At 41.1% G+C, this 25145-nt stretch overlaps 1 protein-coding gene and 1 long non-coding RNA gene across 2 annotated transcripts in view; both read left to right on the top strand.

Annotated features, from left to right (window-relative positions):
* Positions 1 to 25145, top strand: part of LOC144690058 (connector enhancer of kinase suppressor of ras 3-like) — a 340571-nt gene that overhangs the window by 249032 nt on the left and 66394 nt on the right. The window contains exons 14-15 of the mRNA XM_078557565.1: positions 22308 to 22341; positions 22575 to 22744. Of these exons, the coding sequence (XP_078413691.1) occupies positions 22308 to 22341; positions 22575 to 22744 (204 nt within the window). The remainder of the gene's footprint in view (positions 1 to 22307; positions 22342 to 22574; positions 22745 to 25145) is intronic.
* Positions 3806 to 22027, top strand: LOC144689629 (uncharacterized). Its single transcript, XR_013578671.1, has 3 exons — positions 3806 to 3879; positions 13074 to 13212; positions 21975 to 22027. It is a non-coding gene; the product is annotated as an uncharacterized LOC144689629 (long non-coding RNA).

Here is a 25145-nt window from a genome sequence, read left to right as displayed (position 1 = left end):
CACACACCAAATATTTCCCTCCCATCTGGGAGCCTTTTGAGGACCATTTGGAAGAACTTGTGGGCACATGAATAACTGTCATTATAGGTGCAGGGATGTGAGAGACTGCTAAAGAACATTACTGCAGCAAATATGAACCTGTTCTGTTTCATTTTAATCTGGTAGCTGTCCATTTGAATTAGGTACAATACGTGAGAGTTTAAAAAGGCATGTACATCTTCAAACCTATTACCTTATATGCATTGTGAAACTTGTCTCCTTGGTAACAAGCTGATAAAAGTGTCTACAACTAATTTTCAAATATATCCAGGCATTGTGGTTAGTCCAGTAATGGATATGATAAGACAATTCTGACTTTCTAACAAACCTTGGAGACATTTTGTGAGCTCAAAATAGATGAATCAAGCAAAAAAATAATATTTGGCAGATAGATTTAGATGACTGACAGCTTGTAAGGAGATGAGAAGGAGAGGGGTGGTGAATTAGCAATTTATAGAGAACGAGGTTATGGATTTCCAGCATCCGCAGTAGCTTTTAGCTTTTTGTTTTTAGCTCTGAGGTTAGAATTTAGTTTCACAACCTTTTACTGTGTTTCCTTTTGATGAGAAAGATGACTGTGCATGTACTACAGATTCACTTATTGTTTCCTTAATAGTTTAAAATTATAACAAGGTTTGAAGTGATGTTTTTCACTGACAATTCCAACAGTTTGGAAATAACAGACTATGACTTTACTGTTCGTAGCTACTAAACATTTGCCCAGGTGATATGACTTGTCAAGCAAGATGCTCAAAGTTCTAAGGAGTGGAATTCACCTAGAAAGGTGATCCAATATATGAAAAAGAGTAAAGAAGTGTGCAAAAGAGACCAAAAATTAATAGAAACACACTTGTGATATATAATAGGATGTTTGGATAAGACCACCTGCAGGACATTATCATAACAGCAGTGTTATGTAATGTGGATAAAATATGAATCTTGTGGGTATTGGAAAGAATCCACCCTAATATCTGAAGAGAATGAGCTTTTAAATCAATATGGCCTCATTTTGTCACAGGACAAGTGAACTGAAACCAGAGACTTCCTGCTGGTAATTAAATCCACCCAAGGTGTTTGTAGCATCTAAAAAGAGAGAACACGATGGCTAATTCTAATAGAATTTACCTAATGCAGTGCTTCTACATCACAAACTGATGCACATAATCTAAACTGATAGTACAGGTATAGTAATGGGGGATTGCTGCTGCATTGTCTGACATGCTGTCCTTTGAATGAGATTTTAAATCGGGGCTTCATCCACCTTTTCAAATGTTACATTTGCCTTGAACAATAACTGACCTTTAAAAGTAATTAATTAGTTGTGAAGTGTTTTGGGACATCTGGAGATATGTATTTGCAATTATATAGTTTATTTCTATTATTTCAAGAGAGCCTTAGAAAAGTCTCTAGAGAGAAGGAATGTGATGAGTTGATCTGGAACAAGCCCTTTCTACCCTTACTGATGTTGGTATGTAAATATTTTCACACAGGATATATACTGGTAAAGCAATAATAGATTAATTGACCATTAGACTTAGTCGATCTTTCTATATTATCTGGAATGCATCACCCAGAAGACACTTGTGGTTTCTAACTGGCCCTCCAAAGCACATCTTGAGCAACTGAAATCCTTTTATACCTGGGACATAGGCTGTGGTATTCCTTCAGTAAAGTTGCCAGCAACCCTGAGGTGAAAACTTTTATCTCATGCTTGAAAAATGATTCAAATTATATATTCGGCAACTGTAGGCATCACTTCCAAAGGAGTGCCCTCAGCAGGCACCAGAACAAAGGCTGTTATCCATTTTTTTTCAGTTTTAATTGATAAAACTGTTGGTTTCCCCCTTCTAGAAGTTACCTCATTACAATATGCTCAGGTTTGGGCATTGAGTGTTAAACCACATAGTTAGTTTTCACCCTTGAGGCAATAAAGTAGAACCATATTCTTCACTGCTTCTGCCCATCCCTCACTAATTGCAAAAGTTTGGATGGATTTTGATTCATCTTTTCCAGTACATCACCAACCCAAAGTGCTATTTTTAAAAATGCCGATGTTTGTTGCTGAGACAGTAACATCAATGGCAACTATTCACCAGACAATGGACATAATGACAGGAAGACATGTGGCAAGGGTATGTGGTGATAGTATGTTTGGAAGGAATGGGCAGTTCTGAATCTAAATGGCCAAATGAACAACGTGCAAACATTTGTCCAATCTAACCAGTCTGGCACAAATTGAATCATGGCGTGATGATTGTTTCTGACGCTCATCACTACCATTTCTTCTATTAATTTAAAGATATTTCTCTTTGTTTAAATTTTCACTTCAAGATCCATTGAGACAACTGGAAGTTTTTAAACTAGACATGCGTGAGATCAGTTCACTTTAGCTTTATTGTTGTAATATGTTCTCAGTTTGTGTACGTGATTCCTGGGGTAAGTGGGGGGGAGTGCTTTTTGATATTATTGTGTGACCCCCAGTGGCTCGAGCACACAGCTATGCAACACTGACTTTTGTAAATATTTTTAGCGTATATACGCATACCAACAAAATAAAATCTGAGCATTGAATTTTGCTCTACATTACACAATCCAGACCTTGCTAACAAATTTGTAACTAGATTTGAAGAATATTTTTCCTTCGTTTTCTATATTTGGCACTCTTTGATTGCTTTCATGCTTCCTGCTTTATGTGCTGATGATAAACAGATGGATGACAATTGGCTTATCGAAATGATTTTTCTCCTGAGTTACTTGCAGCACTGTCCAGGAGATTAATCTAATTCCTGGCAACCCTAAACTAGAAAGGTGAGCTCTTCATTAATCTAACAGAGCACAATGTGAACAATATGGCTCTTAAGATGTAAAAACATTTGTTCAGAATGGATAAATAAATTGCCTTCTTTATTTACCCACCCTGGGTCCATGAATCTCATTAGTAATGGGGTAAGAATGAGCGAGACCAAAGACATCAGTGATCTTCTGAGCTTGTCCTCTTGGAGGCACCATGAAATAACTTGTTTCCAAGATAGCATTGCATTTAACACTGAGGGCTGACTTGATTCATTATGTCAGGGATCTGCAACCTGCAGCCCTGAAGTCGCATATTGGTCATTAATGACTCCTACGGCTCCCGACCTTGGTCAATCGATCCCATTTTGATGGTCATTAAATAGCTTGTTTTAAACTTTGTACTTGTGAGACAGTAACATTCGATTAACAACTTTTTCATTAAAACTTTTAAAATATCATTGAAATGTGTCTCTGTGCTGTTTTTCATCATTATTAATATTTAGGTAACAGCATTGGACTCTTATGGTATTGTATTTTTTTGCCTTCAAAAAAAAATTCTACTCTTGTTATTAAGGATGCTGACCCCTGCATTATCTGACTGTCAAGCTTTGCAACAGTTCACAACAGGCTGTTGCAATTTCCTTCTGTACTGAATCACACTTATTTAGTTTACGTGTTAGACAAATGGAGATGTGGATCTGTTTCTTTCTCTGAGCAACTTTGCAACCTGTACTACAGTAGGCGTAGGTACTAAGAGGACTGCACAAAAATGCACATCTTCCACATGTAATATGTTTATCCGAAATTAAATCATGCAGGTCAGATTGTTTTGAGTGATCAAAGGGATCCGTTATGCAGCTGAGAACCTAAGCAAGCAGCCCTGGGAAAGCCTCTCAGCCACAGTCTGTAAAATGATGATATTACATGCTCCCTTCCGCTCGGGTTATTTGTAGCGTTGACCAGTTTGAGTTAGAACTTCCTGTTTTTTCTGACATGCTGTCATTAACCAATGTAGCTGCAGAGAGGGCCAGTGGCTTAAGTGACTTGGTATGTAATTTTTGTTCTTATTTTTAATGCTTATTTTTCAATTTATTTCTTTATTGCACTTGATTGAGAATATTTAAATAAACATGTCTGTCTCAATAGGTTTTACTGCTCATAAGTGTAAAAAGAGGAAGATTGCATGTCTAATCATGTTTTTCTCAGAAGCTTTACAAAGAAATATTTTTTCTACAGATCTCTAAGCAATAGGTCATAAAGTTTAAATGTTTAATAACTTTCTCCATTAAAGTATTAGTTAAATTATATGTTGGATAAATTCTGTTTAGATAATTGATGGAAAAATGCAAATGAAAAATTTTAATTCATGACTTTATGTAACATAAACCCTCTCTTTGTTTAATATAATGCTGTTGAATAATAATTAAACTTTTGAATTTGTCTTGTTGAACTGCAGATAGTTTTCCCACTGTTATTTTGGCATTGTGCGGTGTTGCAGTGTTGCTGAACTCTAATGTATTGAGTCATAAACTATTGCAATGGGGTCTTCACATCCGTGATTCTTTACACCAGCACTTGCTGATCTCAACTGAGTAATTCTGGGAGCCTTGGAGGATATTGCCAAGTAACAGTAATCATGGATAAGTGCAAGGAAGGTTAGGGAAGAGGTTTTTTGACTGGGGTCATGAAGCACATCCAAGATGATCAGGTTGCTGTCCATCCATTGATCAAATTTCTCAATCTTTCATTTGTTTATCTGCCACCACCTTCTTGAGCTTTCTGCCCAAAGAAAGGTCTGACCGATTCACAACGCTGCGACCTCCACCATGGGTAGGCCAAGAAGGCAGGTCCTGAATTCAACCCAGCCAGAACAGTTATCAAACCCCATCCTGTTGGAACAAATCTGATCCACTCTGGCCGTCCAGCCAACTGAGTCAACACGGCTCCCCAAAGAGCCTGAGTCTGTGGCAACATACACTTTTACATGCATTTTGTAGCTTGGAGCTAGGGGGTAGTGTGCAGCCGGATAGGGTGGTCAGGATGGGTCAGAACATAATCGGATGGTAGGGCTAGTCAAGTCTGGTCAGGGGGAGGGGGAGGTTGGTGGGGTTATGGGGTTGGTCAGGTCGAGGGGGCAGTCAGGAGCAGGTCACTGAGTGATTAGGAGGTCAGTTGTACAGTTAGCAGAAATTAGACTAGGATTTTTCAGTCTAACGTTTCCTGTGTAACTGTCCAGGTTTATAGGTTGAAACCATCTGAAGTCTCGGACTCTAACTTGGAGTCTGAGACTTTTTTGGAGGCTTCTGGGAAGCGGGGGAATTGCCCATTGGAAGTTCAAACTTACTGAGCAATTCCCAGGGAGTCAGTTCATTTGGACTTGAGGGGTCCTAAAGCGCATCTCTAGTCATACACCTGGCCTCTGCCGATCTGGAGACCAAGATCTGGGACAATTTTTCTCCAATTAATCCAAGTTCTTTTGGATGGCTGAAGTAGAGAAGGCAGTAGAGAGAGGTGCCTTGCAATGTGTCAATATTTGCAGAGGGTGCCTGTGATCATTTTGCTATTCTCAGGGTCTCCGACATGGAAAAATTTAAATGATTGTCTTCTGATCCCCGTAGAAACTAATAACTTTTTTAAAAAAAATTCAAGCTTCCAGTTAATAGCTGAAAGAATGGATGTTTCCTGTAACAAATGACTGAAAACACTTATAATGAAACACTATCTTTGTAGGCAACATGTACCTTAACCCACAGAATGTAATGTCCCCTTTTTTATTCTTAGCCCAACAAAACACACTACGTAGGTATACTTCACAATCCCCTTTATGTAGATGTTCTATTTTCCAAGGATTAATTCAAAGTGATTCTCAACTTCCCAATGTTTATCCTTATTTTCTTTTCTCAGCCACTTGTACTCTTAGAACTGTCTTCCACAGTGAGGTTTTCTTTTCCCAGAGACTGTTCCTCTAGCCCAAGCTAGGTGACTCTTCCAGCCTCATTTTAACTCCCTGTGAATTTGGTCTTTTCAATCCGAGTGTGAGCTTCCACCCACATTCCTGAATGGCAAACCATTAGAGACTCTTTTGGCCTCTTTCTGCGCTCTCACTCTCTCAGATCCAGGCAGACTCAAAACAGTGATATTCTAGGAAAACCTGCAACTTGGTTTTTACAATGGCTCCATCTGTATCCTTCCCCATTGGCAACATGAAGTTAGAAATGCTAATTAGCTATTCTTGAGAGCCCAACTCTCTCTGTCCTTAGAAATAAATGGACAATTTAAAGTTTAGTTGTTTACATCCCAACATTCTCAACACTTTTCTGGGATTTTGGAGATTCACAACCTCCACTGTTAAAACACATGCTGCTGCCATTGTCTCAAAGCCTAAATGCCCAGCACCTTCTTTCTAATAAAGCAATCTAAGCCTCCCTTTGATCCCTAACAGTCAAACCACCCAGGTTTACTGTCGGGCAGACTGCAGAACAGGTTACATGACCCTCTTCATTTTACCTTAAATTTTAAAACACAATCCTAAAACATGACTATCTTAAAAACCTCATAATTGTAACAATTACTATTAACTAGGGAATTAATGACGAGATGTTATTAATTTGAAATTATCACCATGAGTGTGGAAAGATCGTAAGGACATTTCTTTATGAAGAGTTGTTGGAGTAGAGATTGATTTGCCACTGGGAATAATTGAAGTAGATGCCACCGCACCTTTAAGGAGGGTTTCCAACTCTGGAAGTATCCCTAGAGATTTGATTTCATAACATTTGACCACATAACATCTGCAAATGTTATTGCATTTATCTTATCAAGGCTGTATTCTTAGTAATTGAATGTTTTACCCATAGTTTCTGCCAGCAGTTATGAGTAGCTCTCCAAACTAAGGGGCTATCCATGAGCAGGGAAAATAGGGAAACAGAAGGCAGGGGTGGAATTCACAGCAGGAACCAGGTGTTGCGGACTTTGATTCCACCAGTAACTTATAGAACTAACATTACTACTGCTAAGTGCCTGAACATCAGCCCAGTAAGGACATGAATGAATTCACCCGACCAGTGTTGGCTCTGAACTAACCTGGTGCTTTTAGTTATCTGCATCCCTTCCTGTGACATGTTGCTCTTGATGCGATCTATCCAGCGCCACCCTGGTCTTCCGAAACATCTTGTTATTAACAGTAACTCACTGAAATTACACTAACCAATATAAATACTGGTAACAGTTAAAATGCTCATAACTAATACTGATTATGACCATAACTAATGATGATCATAACCAATCACTGATTATAGGAAAAGGTGTAATGCCCAACATTTTTTATTATTCTTATGTGGGATGTGGGCATCGCTGGCAATGCCAGCATTTGTTGCCCAACTTAGTTAAGAGTCAACCACATTCCTGTGGGTCTGGAATCACATGTAGGCCAGACCAGGTGAGATGGCAGATTTCCTTCCCTAACCAGACAGGTTTTTCCAGCAACCTATGATGGTCCTATGGTCACTATTACTGGGACCTAGCTTACAGTCCAGGCTTTATTTTATTAATTAGTTGAATTTATTCATTGAATTTAAATACCACCAGCTGCCATAGTGGGATTTGAACCAACGTCCACAGAGCTTGGGCCTCTGGATTGCTAATCCACTGTAATTAGCACTATACCACCATATCCCCCTGGGTTCAGACTTGATAAACGTACAATTGTTATAGAGTGATACAAATTTCAGAAAAGGAGGGGGCCCATTATCCTCTCCCACATCACCCCTCTGGTGTCTGTAGCTAACACTCTGCCCTTTAACCACATTCCCCTGAGCTCCTATTACATTTCTCTTCAAATATATATATATATATCAATCCCTTTTAAATGATCTGCTGTGTACCTAAATAAAGACTTCTGGTGAAGTATCTCATGACTTTGTTGCCTTCAGTACAGAAATCTTCCCCCTTCCTCCCCCCTTTGCCCCCATTCTAAATCCCCTTGTTCCCCATGCATCAAACAGTGGGAACAACTTTCGCTAATTATCGACAGTAAGATTCCCAGATTTCATTCACCTCTTTACTGGCTGCTCCTCTGTGCAAATCCCAGTCACCCCTTTGCTGCTGCACCAAACTCAGCGGAAGTGCTGGTCTGCATGTCTATCCCATTTCCAAGTCACTCTCTTGCTCTCTCTCTCTGTCTGCCTGTCTCTCCCTCTCTCTCTCCCTCTCTCTGTCTCTCCGCACCAAGGCCTAACGACCTGACCCTCAGACCCTTTCCCCCATCCACTAACCCAAGAGCCAATCCCTCAACTGCCATTACCTCATCACCCTCTTCACTTGAGCAACACTCTCCCAATCTCCCTCGACCCCAGCCTGTTGTCATTCTCCTCCTACCCTGAGCCCCAATCACCTGACCCTCTGTCTCTGGTCACCTGCTCCTTCCCACATCCTACTTCCCCACCATCTCGACCCAGTTCACTCCCATCCAATCCAGCCACGTGCCTTGCCTTCTCCATTTGCTTTTGACTTCATCCTGTCACTTTTCCCAACTGCCTGTAGCACAGGCACAATAGGCAGAATGACCTTCTGTCTATCATTCTCTTGGAGTTCAACAAGTGCTGTTGGCAAGGCTAAGTAATAATCTAGGAGTGAAGTCATTTTATTTTGGTGATATTTAAACCTCTGTTTTGATTGGGGCTACGGTATTTCTTACATCAGCTGCGGTTAAACATTTGCCTGAGGTGTTTAATGGGTTTTTTCTTTGCAGGTGCATAAACTACACCCACCCCTCCCCCACCCCGGAAAGACTTAACTGTTACACAGCCTCTGTCTTTTACTTAACTATGAAGCCAGTGCATGTTTTAGTGCTGAACTGTTGAGACCAAATTTAAATAGTAAGAAACTAATGTGGGTGGCACATGCTTAGATCAACCATTTTTAGATATTACATATCTCCTATTTTAGCATAATTGTAATCAAATGAAAGTTTGTATGGTAGTTTAATTTTGCAATTAATGTATAAAAGGACTTTTTATAGGCCGCAATGCATGAATCATTTGTTGCTTTTTAAAAAATTTTGATTCTAGAAGCCTGGTGTCTGGGAGCCAGCTCACTGTCTGTGCTGTTCGACCTGTTTTCCCCCCCTCCTGGCAACAGACTCGTAGACCTACTGGTCTGCTGCCTGGGGAAACCAGATTTAACCACTCAGGTGCCAGCTTATAGCTATTATGCTCCCAGGATCTGAATTAAACCCACCTAAAAAAAAGCTAAGAACTAATCAAAAATAAAGAAGCTCACCTTCAGGTACAGTTGCCGCCTCTGGTTGGTTGTGTTCTTGATGATTTCATTGCATGACCTTCTCATAGAGTCATAGAGTTATACAGCACAGAAACAGGCCCTTCGGCCCATTATGTCCATGCTGGCCATCAAGCACCTATCTATTTTAATCCCATTTTCAAGCACTTGGCCTGTGGCCCTGTATCCTATGGCTTTTCAAGTACTCATCTAAATACTTTTTAAATGTTGTGAGGGTTCCTGCCTCTACCACTCCCTCAGGCAGTGTGTTCCAGATTCCAACCACCCTCTGGGTGAAAAAATTTTTCCTCAAACCCCCTCTAAACCTCCTGCCCCTTAACTTACATCTATGCTCCCTGGCTATTGACACCTCCACTAAGGGGAAAAGTTTCTTCCTATCTACCCTATCTATGCCCCTCCTAATTTTGTACACCTCTATCATGTTCCCCCTCAGCCTCCTCTGCTCTAAGGAAAACAACCATAGCCTATCCAGTCTCTCTTCATGGCTGAAACGCTCCAGCCCAGGCAACATCCTGGTGAATCTCCTTTGCACCTTCTCCAGCGCAATCACATCCTTCTTAGTGTGGCAACCAGAACTGCACACAGTACTGCAGTTGTGGTATAATTAGCGCTTTATAGAGCTCCAATATAATCTCGCTGCTCTTATATCCTATGCCTCGGCTAATAAAGGCAAGTATCCCATATGCCTTCTTAACCACCTTGTCTTCCTGTGCTGCTGCCTTCAGGGATCAATGGACATGTACACCAAGGTCCCTCTGACCCTCTGTACTTCCTAGGGTCCTATCATTCATTGTGTACTCCCTTGCCATGTTAGTCTTCCTCACACTTCTCAGGATTAAATTCCATTTGTCACTGCTCTGCCGATCTTACCAACCCATCTATATCATCCTGTAATCTAAAGCTTTCCTCCTCACTATTGACGACGCCACCAATTTTCGTGTCATCTGCGAACTTACTGATCATACCTCCTATATTCACGTCTAAATCTTTAATGTACACTACAAACAGCAAGGCTCCCAGCACCGATCCCTGCGGTACCTTCTACCCCGACAACCCCGAAAAATAAAACAACCTTTTTTCTGTTAGCAATATTTTTACAAATAATAAATGGAGAGGATTTGAAGGAAAGAAAACTTCAATTTTTTCATTGTCTCATGATGTTTCTCCTGGATTACTTATATTATCAAGGAAGTTAATCTATGATCCTGGGAGACTGTAGACAATCCTGCAGAGTTGACAACACTGCATTCAGGAGAGGTGCTAAAGTGCTTGGTTTGTGAAGGCTGACTTGGCCTTTAAGCATCTGTCAGGTTTGGTACCTATGTAGCATTGGGAATTACCAATTCTGAACAATGCTTGATGGTGACTTAGTTCCAGGATGGAATTTCATTAGAGTTGATCTGTGAGAATTTAAGCAATTGGCACCCTTAAAATTCCCTTCTTAAAAACCAAACTGTTCCCAGAATATTCAGTCATTTTAACATCATTTAATTTTCTGCCATTGTGATTTCTGGGTGTTTCTACGGTCATTAATTACGGGAGTGATGTCCTCGGGAAAAAATGCCCTGGGGAAATGTTAACAGTTGATAAAGCTGAGTTGATGCAAGGAGTTGAACCAAAAGCACCCTGGGTTATGTCATCTTTCTTCACAGATGTTCAGTCCTTGATAAGTTCATTGTTGCCTCTGAGCCAGTACCCTCAGCAATACTCAGACTAATTTTCCGATGGTTTGCACCCAGGAAAAATTTATTCCTGGAAGAGTAATAAAGGAAATTAGGACTGAGACATGTTGCACTTTGTTATTTTCTTCATTCATGGGGTATCAAGGCCAGCATTTATTGTCCATCCCTAATTGCCCTTGAAGACGCTGAATGAGCCACCTTCTGGAATACAACTGAGTAGCTTATTGGGCCATTTCAGAGGGCAGCTAGGAGTCAACCACGTTGCTGTTGGTTCGGAGTCACGCCTAGGTCGGAGTCACGCCTAGGTCGGAGTCACGCCTAGGTCGGAGTCACGCCTAGGTCGGAGTCACGCCTAGGTCGGAGTCACGCCTAGGTCGGAGTCACATGTAGGCCAAACCGGGTAAGCCTGGCAGATTTCCTTCCCTAAGGAACATTATTGAAGCAGATGGGTTTTTATGACAATCTGGTAGTTTAATGACAATCATTACTGAGGCTAGCTTTTTAGTTTCATGTTTATTCAATTAAGTGAATTCAAATTCCCCAGTTGTATGGGATTTGAACTCATGTCACAGGATCATTAGTCCTGGCCTCTGAGCTACTAGTCCAGTAACATAATCACTATGCTACCATACCAGTGCGCCTTTCCCAAAGAGGCAGATCTGGTCCTGAGCTTATTTTTAGCTGCACTTGATAAATATGGATCTTGTGCATGAATCACCTACAATCAGGGGATGTCATGGTGGTGAGACCTGAGAATGTATGTAGGACCTCCTTTTACATTCTGAGTTTTGACCTTCTGTCTGCAGATTTCTAACAGTAGTCAAAAGACCCAGGGAAAGCATCCAGTCTTGTAACTGTAGCTGTGTTCTCAGCCCCATCATTGAACCTACAGCAGGAGTGTGATCAATTCAGTTATGTTTTTTGTAGCAATTGTGATCACAGTGCATGCATCCAATACCGGAGAGAAAGAAAAACAGCACCCTAACCCTGTGAGATATTGTTGCCCAAATAAATGTTAAACAAGTTGGCTAATAGTTTGGGACAAGCTGATGTCAAGATCAGTAGGAGTCCGAAGCCACCAGCATAAATCCAGGTCAAGTGCAGTATTCAAAGCCTTTTTTTCTTTATTCTTGGTATGTGAACATTGTTGACAAAGCCAGCATTTTGTTGCCCATCCTTAATTACCCTCGAGAAAGTGGTGGTGAGCTGTCTCCTTGAATTGCGGCAATCCTTGTGGCGTAGGCACACCCATTGTGTTATTAGGAGTTTTTGACCCAGTAACAGTGAAAGAATGGCAATATAGTTCGAAATCAGTCAGAATGGTCAGTGACTTAGAGGGGAATTTGTGCGTGATGGTGTTCCCATGTATTTTTTGGTCTTGTAGTTCTAGGTGGTACAGGTCAATGGCTTGGAAGGTGCTGTTGAAGGTGGCTTAATAAATTGCTGCAATCATTCTTATAGATGGTGCATGCTGTGCACAGGTGGTGGAGGGAATGAATATTTACCATGGTGTCTTGGGGTGAGTTCAAACAGGCTACTTTGTCCTGGATGGTGTCAAGCTTTTTGAATGTTGTTGGAGCTGCACTCACCCAGGAAACTGGAGAGTATTCCATCACACATCTGGCATGTGCCTTTTTGATGGTGGACAGACTTTGGGGAGTCAGGAGGTGAGTAATTGCCACAGAATTTCCAGCCTTTTAACTCCTCTTGTAGCCCCAGTATTTATATGGCTGATCCAGTTAAGAGCCTGGTCAATGGTAACCCCAGAATGTTGAAGGTGGGGGAATTCAGTGATGGTAATGCCATTGAATGTTATGGGGAGATAGTTAAATTCTCTTGTTGGTCATTGCCTGGCACTTGTGTGGCATGAATATTACTTGCCACTTATCAGCCCAAGCCTGAATATTGCCCAGGTCTTGTTGCATACAGGCATGGACTGTCAGTGTCTGAAGGGTTGAAATCATCAGTGAACATACTTCTGACCTTATGTTGGAAGGTTATTGATGAAGCAGATGAAAATGGCTGGGCCTACCCTGGGAACTTTTGCAGCGAAGTACTAGGACTGGTATAATTGACCTGTAACACCCACAATCATCTTCCTTTGTGCTAGGCAGCCAGTATTGGCAGGGATGCGTTCCCTGCTGACTCTTCAGGTTAAGAAACCTTGCCATCCGAAAAATTCTGCCCCATGTATGTTTCAATTAGATCGCCTTTCATTCCTCCAGGAAATATTGGCTAAATCAACTCAATTTCTCCTCATAGGACAATCCTGTCATTTCAGGAACCAGTCTAGAGAACCTTTGGTGCACTCCTCAGGCAGGTATGCCCTTTCTTACCTAAGGAAAGCAAAATTACGCACACAGCTCCACATGTGGCCTCAACAATGTCCTATATAATTTGGGTAAGACTTCATTGTTTTTATACTCCAATCCATTTGTGACAAAAACTGACATATCATTTGCCTTTCTAACTGCTTCCTGTGCTCTCTTGTTAACTTTTTATGATTCATGTACAGGGATACCCATGTCCCTTTGAAGGCAAAAGTGTTCCAGTCTCTCACAATTCAAAAAGTATTCTTTTTTTCATTTTTCCTACCAATGTTGATAACTTCACATTTCACCACATTGTATTCCATCTGCTAATGCAACCTGTCAGCTGTGACTCAGTTGGGCAGCACTTTCACCTTTGAGTCACAAGGTTCGGGTTTAATTCCCACAGATCATCTGCTCCTAATCACATTGCTGTTCATGGGAGTTTGCTGTGTGCAAATTGGCTGCTGCATTTCCTCCATTACAGTAATGACAACACCTCATTGACTGTAAAGCAATTTGAAACATCCGATGGTCATGAAAAGCGTTACATAAATGCAAGATTTTTTTTCTTTTTTTGTTTTACTTTCAGAATGGCTCAACAGTTCCGTGACGGCATGCTCACTTGTGTCATGGATGATGGTGAATCTTCCGACCCACTCCCACTTACTCATGGAGTTAAACAGGGCTGCATACCAGCGCCAACCTTCTTCTTGTTTTTTTCTCTGCCATACCCTCTGATGCTGGGGTGATGCTGACATCAAAATCAGATATTGCATGGTGGGAATCTTCTCCATCTGAGATGACTCCAGGCAAAGACCAAGGTCTCCAAGGAGATATTTATAATTTCCTGTTTGCCAATGACTGTGCACTAGTTGTTGGTTCAGTACTGGACATGCAATGCAGCATGTCCAAAGTCTTTAGAGCAATAGTTCTGTCCACTCTGCCCTATCCCTGTAAGATTTGGACTGTGTACCAGCGCCATGCCAAGAAGCTCAGCCATTTTCACTTGAGCTGCCCTCAGAAGCTTCTGAAGATCAGCTGGCAAGACAAAATACCTGACACTGAGGGGGTTCACTTCAAGCTGACATGCCAAACAACCACAATCACAATTCAGTTGGGCTGGTCATGTAACCAGAATTTTCTGACACTCGCTCACCAAAGTGAACCTTCAATGGAGAGCTTAAGTCTGGAATGCACTTTCATGGCAGTCAAAGGAAGTGCTACGAGGACACTCTGAAGGCTTCACTTAGGAATTTTGATATCGACTTTGAGCCCTGGGAGAAACTCACCCGGGATTGCTGCACCTGGCACAACCAAATAAAAAATGGTGCGGCCTCTTTTGAAAGAGAGCGCACATCTGAGGCAGAGAGAGAACGCAGGGAGAAGAAACCCTGAGCCAACAATTCATCCAAAATTCAATCATCTGCAGCATCCAGTCCTATTTGCAGCAGAACGTCCTGGGTGCAGATCAGCCTTAGCAGTCATCTATGTACTCACTGGAGCCCTACCAAACACCAGGTGAAGAATGTGGTCATTTTTGCCTCAAAGGACGAACAAGACTTTCCCACCTAACTTCAGCAAACTTGGATATGTTACACACAGTCCCTTCACCTAATCCATTAATTAGATTGTAAATAGTTGAGGCCCAGGAACTGATCCTTGCAGTATCCCAGTAGCTGCAGCCTGCCAACCTGAAAATATCCCATTTGTACTTGCTCTGTTTTCTGTCCATTGACCCATCTTCAGTCCATGTTAATATATTGCCCCCTCATGTATTTTAACGGATATTATTTACTTATATAGAGCTTATGATTCACACCTAAGTTACAACCACTAATTCAGCTTCCTGTTGAAAGACTTAACAAAAATGAGAGCACATAGTTTTCAGCCAATCTAATAACATGGAGATTTGGTGAACAGGTAGGAAATAATGAAGAAATAAATTTGGTGAATAGAGTAGGAATAATGGGCATGTGCTCAAATTGGCTGGATGTAACTTGTGGTGTCCCCTGGGCATCAATGTTGGGGCCACAGCTTTTCACTCTTTTTAAATGACTTGAATAAAGGAATAAAGAGCTCTATGTTTAAGTTTACTTATAATGCCAAGTTAGATGACACCATAAATAGTGTAGGTGGCAGCAGAAAGGTGCACAGGAACATTGATATGAGTTGGCAAGCTGTGGCAGATGGAGTTCAAAGTGGGGAAGCGTGAAGCCCTCTGCAGTAGACAGAAAAATGATGATCCAGGTATTTTCTAAATACTGAGAAACTAGGAACTGTAAGGAAGAAAAGAGATTTGGGAGTCTAACAGCAGAAATCTTTAACATCAATGGACAAGTATAAAAAATAATTTGAAAGGCCAATGGGATATCTCAAGGGAGCTGGAATGCAAAGGAATGAAAGTTATGTTACAGCTGTATTAAGCTCTGATCAAACCTCTTTTAGAGCACTGCATTTGATTCTGGGCACTATACCTCAGGAAGAATATAGCAGCCTTGGAGGCAGGTTCACCAGAAATATACCTGGGCTAAAAGGATTAAATTATGAGGAGAGGTTGCATAGACTGGACCTGCATGTGATTTAACATAGAAAATGGAGGGGCAATGAGATCTGGAGTTAATTGGCCCTGGCACAACCTAAATTGAACATTAGTGAGCAGGTTATTGATGAGTAAATACCATTTGATAGCATGATCAATTGCACCTTGCCGATCTTTAAGATTGGCGGCAAGCGGCTATGTTGGATTTGTCATACTTCTTATAGACAAGATATGACTGGGAAATTTTCCATTTTGTCAAGTAGATGCCAGTGTTGTGGCTGTATTGGAACAGCTCTCTATGGGCGTGGCTACTTCTGAAGAACAAGTCTCCAGCTTTCCAGCTAGAATGCTGTCAGGCCCCGTAGCCTTTGCTGTATCCAGTACATTCAGCCATTTCTTGACATCACATGGAGTGATTTGAATTGGCTAACTGGCATCTGTGATGCTGAGGATCTCAGGAGAAAATCACTGGCACTTCTAGTGTTTGCAAATGCTTCAGCCTTGTCTTTTGCACTCATGTGGTTGTCTGTGCCATCATTGAGAATGTGAATGCTTGTGGAGGCTTCTCTTCCACGAAGCTATATAATTGTCCACCTCTGTTCACAACTGGATGTGGCAGGACTGCACCGATTTGCTCTGACCCCTAATTGTGAAATTGTTTTGCTCTGTCTATAGAATGCTGCTTCCACTGTTTAGCATGCATGTACTCCTATATTACAGCTCCACTAGGTTGGCACCTCATTTTCAGGTTTGCCTCAAGTTCGTCCTGGCATGCTGTCCTACACTCCTCATTGAACCAGGGTTGGTCCCCTGGTTTGATGGAAATGGTGGAGATGGGATATGCCGGGCCATGAAGTTACAAATTGTGATGGAATCCAATCATGCTGGTAGCCTATTACGGACAAAGAAGGTGATATATGCTTAGGGGAACAGAACAAGGCTTGAATACTTAATGAACATGTTGGTCCAGATCTTCCAGTGTCTGGATTGTTGGAGACTGGACATTACCCCCAAGATTGGCTTCGTGACCCCGCAGAGGTCTGGACGCAGTGACTCTGTGGGAATTGTCTAGTAAGTTTGAAGTTGCGATGGGCAATTCCCCTGCTTCCCTCCAAAGAAAAGTCTTTGACTCTGAGTTAGTAAGAGGCTTCAGACAGTTCCACGGTACTTAGTTGTATAGTTCCCCAGGAAATGTTAGACAGAAAAGTCCCAGTCTAACCCTGGGTAACTGTACAACTGATGCACCTCCCATTATGCTGACTCCCTCTCCTGACACACTGACTCCCCACTCCCCCTCCCGACTTGCCCCCATCAACCCACTCCCCATTACCCGACCAGCCCCCACCACCCAACTACGTCCCAACTTGACAACCCCTCCTGACAAGACCCGACTAACACCCAACCCACCTATGCACTCACCCAACCTACCACATTACCTGCCACCCTGTCCACTCCCCTCACCCACCCTATCCACTTGCACACCTACACATTCATTCATTCACTCATACATATTCGCTAACGCGCTGAAAAACTCTTTAAATGTCCCAGAGCTTTTCTGTGTGTTAGTGAACACTTAGCAGAATAGTGCAGCTAGTGTCAGAAAAAGGGGATGTGACTTGTCTTCATCCTGATGATCCAGCACCACAAGGAAGCAGTTCGATGGATGGTGCTGGATGACTGGAAAGTGACAAATATAGCACCCTTGCACAAGAAACTGTGTGAGGATATTCCTAGCAACAATGTGCCGGTCAGTTTAACATCAACAATGGGTAAGGTTTCAGAAATATTAATGAAGGAAAGAATTAACAGGTACTTGGAGAGCTTTGAATTTATTAAGGATAGCCAGCATTGGTTTGTAAAAGGCAGTTCATTTTGATAAAGTAGCAGTGTTGATGAAGAGAAAGCAAAGGATTTTAAGAAAGCATTTGACAAAGTACCATATATTGAGGCTCCAGCAATCGGATGGTCAGTGTCAACTTGGATTTTTAAAAATTGGCTTAACAATCGTAAACAGTGAGTCATGGTAAATGGTTGTTTTCAACTGGAGGATGGTAGACAGTGGTGCTCTGCAAGCGTCAATGCTAGGACCACTGCTTTTTTTGATATATGTAAATGACTTCGATATTCGAATACAAAGTAAAATTTCAAAATTTGTTGATTATACCAAATTTGTAAGTGTGGCAAACAGTGAGGATGATACTAATTGAGTGTAGCAGGCCAAAGGGTACCAGAATGGGCAAACAAGTGGCTGATGCAATTTATTACAGAGAAGTGTGAGCTGATACATTTTGGCAGAAGATTTAAGGACTGGCAATATAGACTAAATGGCACAGTCCTAAAAAGTATACAGGAACAGAAGGACCTGATGGTTCACCTGAATAGATCTTTGAAGGCAGCAGCTCATATTGAGAGAGTAGTCAGCAAAATGAAGTCTTGGCCTTCATAAATAGAGGTACTGAGTACAAAACCAGGAAAGTTATGCTAAATCTTTTTAAAGCTCTGATTAGGCCACAACTAGAGTGTTGTGCCCAGTTCTGGTTATCACACTTCAGGAAGGATGAGTGAGTCTTTGCGGAGGAGATTTACCAGATTGGTTCCAGGGATGAGGGATTTTAGCTAGAGGGTCAGGTTGGAGAAGCTGGGGTTCTTCTCCTTGGAGCAAAGGTGGTTGAGGAGAAAAATTTATAGAGGTGTGCAAGATTTTGACAGGTTTAGGTAAGGTCAATTAGGAAAAAAAGCTGTTCCCATTAGCTTATGTTGTAAGGACACAGATTTGAGGTTTTGGGCGAGAGATACACGGATGATGTGAGGAAGAACTTTATTACACTGAGTGATAATGATCCGGAACTCGCTGCCAATGAAGGTGGTGGAAGAGGAAACAGCCCATGATTTCAAACAGTAATTGGATTGGCACTCGAGAAAAATAAGTTTGCAAGGATAAAGCGGGGAATGGGGCTAACTGGATTGTTCTACAGAGAGCCAGTTTTGAGACAAATGGTTTCCTCCTTTGACAGTATGACTCTGAAGTTATGCTGCTGCTGATGGCCTGCAGCATCTCGTGGATGCCCAGTTTGTAGCTGTTAGATCCGTTCTGAATCTGACTCTGAAAGGGGCAGCAAACATTGGTGGGAGTTGTTTATAGGCCGCCAAGTGGTAGTGATAATGTTGGGCACAGTATAAATCAGGAAATTGGAAGTGCATGTAACATGGGTGATACAGTAATAATGGACGACTTCAATTTACACAAACTGGGTTAGCCAAATCAACACACTAGAATGTGTATGAGATGGGTTTCTGGAGTAGTACATTGAGGAGCCAACTAGAGATCAGACTATTTTGTATTTAATGTTGTGTAATGAGAAAGGGCTAATTAAAAACCTTGCTGTAAAGGAGCCTTTGGGAACTAATGACCCTAATGTGATAGAATTTTGCATTAAGTTTGAATGTGACATAGTTCATTATGAAACTAGGGTCTTAGATCTGTAGAAGGGGAATTAAGAAGGTATGAGGGGCAAGTTGCCTATGGTGGATTGGGGAAACACACTATTTAAAGAAATACTACATGGCCTACACTGGATGTACATTCCTCTAAGGCACAAACCCGGAAAGAGAAATCAACCGTGATTGACAAAAGAAGTGAAGGAAATGCCTTATAAGGATGCCAGAAAAAGTGGTAAGCCTGAGGATTGAGAGCGATTTAGAAACCACCAGAGGAGGACCAAGAAACTGATTAAGAAAGGGAAAAGAGTATATGAATGAAAACCAGCAGAGGACAAATAGAAGGACTGAAATAGCTTCTTTAGGTGCGTGAAAAGGAAAAGATTAGCTCAGACAAATGCGGGCCCATTGCGGGTGGGGACAGGAGAATTTATAGTGGAGAACAGAGAAATGGTGGAAAAACTAAATAGTTACTTTGTGTCTATCTTCATGGAGAAGATACAGCAAATGTCCCAGAAATACTAAGCAACCAAGGGACTTGTGAAACTGAGGAACTAAAAGAAATCAGTATTAGTAAAGAGATTGTACTTGAAAAATTAACTGGATTGAAGGTTGATAAATTCGCTGGACCAGACAAGCTTCATCCCAAAGTGCTGAAGGAGGTGGCTAGGGAAATAGTGGATGCATTGGTGGTTATCTTTCAAAATTCTTTCAATTCTGGAAAGGTTCCTGCAGACTGGAAAGTAGCAAATGTAATCCCACTAATTAAGAAAGGAGGAAGAGGGAGAATTACCTGTTTGTTTGACATCAATAGTAGGAAATGTGTTAGAATCTGTTATAAAGAATGTGACAACTGGACATTTAGAAAAGAATGGTAAAATTGGGCAGAGTCAGCATGGATTTATGAAAGGGAAATCATGTTTGACAAACTTGTTGGAATTCTTCAAGGATGTTACTTGCAGCATAGATAAAGGAGAACCAGTGAATGTGAGAAGGATGCACAGAGGCCTCAAGAGGACTTATACAAGCCAAAGAATAGGCTAGAACATGGTAGATAGAATATATGTGAATAAATGTGAAGTTATTCACTTTGGTAGAAAGAACAAGAAGGCAGAGTTTTTCTTAAATTGTGAGAAGTTGGGAAGTGCAGGTGTCCAAATGGATCTGGGGGTCCTTGTTCATGAGTCACTAAAAGATAGCATGCTGGTGCAGTACTCAATTAGGAAGGTGAATGGTATGTTGGCCTTCATTGCAAGGGGATTTGAGCACAGGAGTAAGGATGTCTTGCTGCAGTTATATAGAGCCTTGGTGAGACCTCACCTTGGATATTGTGCACAGTTTTGGCCCCCTTATCCAAGGAAGGATATACTTGCCATAGAAGGAATGCAACGGAGGTTCACCAGATCAATCTTTGGGATGGCGGGATTGTCTTATGAGGAGAGATTGAGAAGACTGGGTCTGTATTCCCTGAAGTTTCAAAGGATGGGGGTGACCTCATTGAAACTTACAAATTTCTTACAGGGTGGATGTAGATCCAATATTTCCTCTGGTTGGTGAAACTAAAACCAGGGGAGGTTTCCTTGCCTATGGTTGACCTGATGGCATGAGACATCATGGAGTCTGGAGTCAATATTGTGTCATTTCCTCCCAACCTACACATCACTGTTCTGCCACCTTTGCTAATGGAGGCGTCTGGAGCATTAGCTGGAAAGTATGGTTTGGTGACTATGATCGTGTCAGGCTGTTGCTTGTCTCATCTATGGGACAGATCTTCCATTTTTTTCACAAGTCCCCATGTGATTGTGAGGAGGAGTTTGCAGGATCAGTTGGACTGGGAGTGACTTTTTAGTGTCTGGTGCTTTGGCTGTTGGCAGGCAGTTCATCCAGTGTTATTCTTAGAACTTTTCCTAGTGGCTTAATACAACTGAGTGGCTTGCTCAGCCTTTCCAGAGGGCGGTTCGGAATCAACCACATTGTGTGGGTCTAGAGTCACATGTAGGCCAAACCAGATAAGGATGGCAGTTTTCCTTCCATAAAGGGCATTAGGCTGAATGATCTGCTCCTGTTCCAATGCTCCTAAATAAATGGTGAATTTTGGTAAGCTTTTTAATTGTCCAAGTCACTACAACTGACTTGACTACATATATGTTGTCTATTTGTATGCGCTGAACAGGTACTGCTGCATAGCAGTCAATAGTAGGAACCCTGGCTGATCATTTCTCTAATTTGGAGACACTAAAGTGAGTTGTGAGCTAAATCTGGAATCATTCCAGCTGCGACAAATTGAAATAGCATAGACCAAAGATTGAATTTGGACCACTTTGGTTGTATAACTCAGCCAATGACAGCATGAACCAGCTGAAACATTGGGGTAAAGAAAGTCATCATTTAAATGCATGTTTTTTTCCTTCATATACTTCACATACTAACATCATGCTAAATAGGTCACTTAACGGAGATTGCTCTTTATTCTAGATTCTAGTTTTGCTTGTCACTTTGAACAGGCTTACAAGGGCACACTGCACACTGGGCATTCATCCAGCTGACTCTGTGAATGGAGCTTCAAAATCAGATGAATTTCAAGGACACATAATCAGAATTGCTTCGTGTGGCAAGAACTTCCATTTCTTTGAAGGGGTGGGTGAGGTTACTAGACAATAAGGTAAAAGGATTTCATTCCCTTCAAGGGAATGTTAAAGGAAAGATGATGGGGATGTAAAAAAAAATTTTGAGGTATAGCAACCACACCACAACCTCACAGATTCACACCTCACTTGTGTCACTTCCTGTTTGCAACTCTTAACTTGGTTCAATATCATTTTAAATTGAATATATTGGTATCTAAGTTGTTTCAAAACTTATTTTTCGTTACAGTCTACCCCATCTTCAGTCTCAGCTACAGGAGCAGCGAATGGCAACTCATCTGTAAGTAGCCGTTTGCATTTTGAAATCTATTTTGATGCCATCAGCCAAGTTGATTTTGTGTATTTAAACTGTTGCTCTATGGCATCAGTGTGAATGTTCATTTACAGGCAACAGGATGTTCACTGAAATCCTGCTAATTGATTTCTTTTGTGTTGTGCGTCAGTAGCAGTCAGATATTAGTGAAAGGTTTCCTGATTGAGCTGGCTGCATGCATAAAAAGTGCTTCAAACGTTTGTGATCTATGAAGCCAAATGCTGCAACTTATTTGTCTTGTCTTCACAGGTTGCGTTACGTTCAGCTAGAAGGAAGATTGGAGGTAACTTTCTTGTACTGCGCATCCAGTATAATTTGTTAGATCGTAAGAAAGAGCAGTGGACTAGGTCCAGCTGCTGTTATAATTATAATGATTTGAAGAGTAATGGTTATTTGATCATTTTGTATTTAAAAATAACATTTCAATACATTGTGCACAAATTCAAATAATTTATTTGGTTTGACAGTCCACAGTAGACTGAGTTTAGAGTGCTCAAATGAACTTGTTATTTATAGGAAACTCAACAATGAGCAGACGAAGGATTTCCTGCAAAGAACTTGGTCAGGCAGACTTCCAGGGATGGCTCTATAAGAAGAAAACCAACAAGGGCTTAATTGGCACCAAATGGAAAAAATATTGGTTTGTGCTGAAAGGGACCCACCTGTATTGGTATACAAACCAGTGTGTGAGTATATGTAATATCAAATTGACTGAATATTTCTGTGTCTCCAGTTAAGACCATAAAACATAGGAGCAGAAATTAGGCCATTCGGCCCATTGAGTCTGCTCCGCCATTCAATCATGGGTGATAAGTTTCTCAATCCCATTCTCCCGCCTTCTCCGTAACCTTCGATCCCCTTACCAATCAAGAACCTATCTATCTCGGTCTTAAATACACTCAATGACCTGGCCTCCACAGTCTTCTGTGGCAATGAATTCCAGATATTCACCACTCTCTGGCTAAAGGAGTTTCTCCTCATCTCTGTTCTAAAAGGTCTTCCCTTTACTCTGAGGCTGTTCCCTCGGGTCCTAGTCTCTCATACTAATACAAACATCTTCCCCACGTCCACTCTATCCAGGCCTTTCAGTATTCTGTAAGTTTCAATCAGATCCCCCCTCATCCTTCTAAACTCCATCAAGTATAGACCCAGAGTCCTCAAACGTTCCTCATATGTTAAGCCTTTCATTCCTAAGTTCAAGTTTGACTTGAGATTTGTAATCTGGTATTTGAATAACATGAGAGCAGTTGTCTATTATTTGAATTACAGTTTAAGAACTAAGGCGAACAGAAGTGCATTGCTTGCATGGTAGAAAAAAGGGAAATTGTTGCGACCATCTTGCAAACTTCTAGTGACCAGTTCAGGAAGTTGATTAACTGCTCATTGTCTTAGCTGTAGCTCAGCAGACTGAGACAGAGCCAGGCAGGGTGGGGGAGAAAACAAATGTGTACATTTAAGTAATGAAGATGTGCAAGAGCAAACATATTCATTAAGCACATTCATTGGCTAAGCAAATACTGTGCATGTGATGTAACCACTAAAAGGAGTTGGATCATGTAACTAATATTGATCTGACAGATATTCCCCAAATATTACGTTATAAAAACTTAAAACTCTGATAATACTCAGCAGGCCCAGGCTTTCTTGACAGATGCTTCAATGCCACTGGGCTGAATTAAGCTCAGGTTTACAGATTTTGCAAACGAGACATTGATACCAAAGCTGAAAAGATGTGGTGAGCAACAGACATCACTAGAGGTGCACTACTTCAAGGAGCCAAAGAGGCTGAGGAGAGGTAGTTGTGAGAGCAGAAAGTGGAACGTACATTAGGCTTCAAGTGATAAAACTGTGCAGGTTCATAGTCTGATATGTTTTGCAGCTCACCATCTGTGACAAGGACTCTGCTCATGAACAGTAACCAAACTGCTTTGGTGCTTTGTCAGATGGTCGCCATATACTTGTGCAATAAATAAACATTCAAAGCATCTTGCTGGAATCTTGGTTTGCCATAAATACTCAGTAAAGATAAAACACAGCCCAGTATTTAATCAGTATGATAGCCATTTATCTTCCCCTAGTTGCTGATTCATGTCAATTTCCAAAAATGAAGCAATTTGCTTGAAGCTAGCTGCTTCTCCCTCATAAGTAGCACAGCCCATAAAGCGGAAAAGAAAGATTAACAAATGTCTTAATTAACAGAACTGTTGACGTCATTGACATGAAGTATCTATACGAATCAAAAGTCTGGTCAAGCACTTTGAATCTAGAATCTGGTGGTTTCATAGTTAAAATCTGAAAGAAGGAACGTTTTTATGGTATATTGATATTCTCCTGCAAGTTCAACATTGGTGCATTTCTGAATATTAAATTTGCAGAACACATTTAACATCACCTGTAAATCTGGACTTCAAATTAGCTGCAAAGGCCCAATCTACATTTAAGTGAAGCTGAGTGAAACTTCCTTCACCAGAGAATGGATTCACACTGTGTTTATGCCACAACTGCAGCACTGGTGAGAAGCAAAATTGCTTTGCATTGATGCTACAGTTGCAGTGCCATCATATCCTTTATAACATGACAGAGAACAGTGTTGACATTTCTGAAATAGGCTGTGTTTTGAAAATTGACAGGAATTGTTAACTTCATAAATTAGTTTCTCTATACCAAAGATTCAACTTGTGCAATCGATACAATATTTACAGAGTAAGCTTTACAATTGTGTAAAATTACCTAAATGTTAGTTGCAACATTTTATCATTTTGACAAAATGTGTCAGCACGTGTATCTGTGTACAAAGCTGATCAAGGTCTTTCAAGAATGCAAGAATATTTGGAAATTTAACTAAAGATACACCAGGGTTAAAGCACTTGTAAAAAGAATACTGTAAATTAAGAATAGGCCTTTTGCTTTGTTGTCTACTTGAATTTGAACTATAGAATATTTTGAATGTATAAGGTAAAATACCAGTGCATAAGTTTAGAAGAGCATTAATTCCTCACTGGCTCACTGATAGAATACCTTAAGGCAATAAGAGATAAGTGAGAATTAAAAGATATATTGGATAGCCCCTGAAAACAGCCATGGGAA

The sequence above is a fragment of the Cetorhinus maximus genome, chromosome 14 (genome assembly GCF_964194155.1).
Source record: "Cetorhinus maximus chromosome 14, sCetMax3.hap1.1, whole genome shotgun sequence".
Lineage (NCBI taxonomy): Eukaryota > Metazoa > Chordata > Chondrichthyes > Lamniformes > Cetorhinidae > Cetorhinus > Cetorhinus maximus.
Note: the sequence above shows the minus strand (reverse complement) of the source record. Positions and strands in the feature narration are given on the sequence as shown.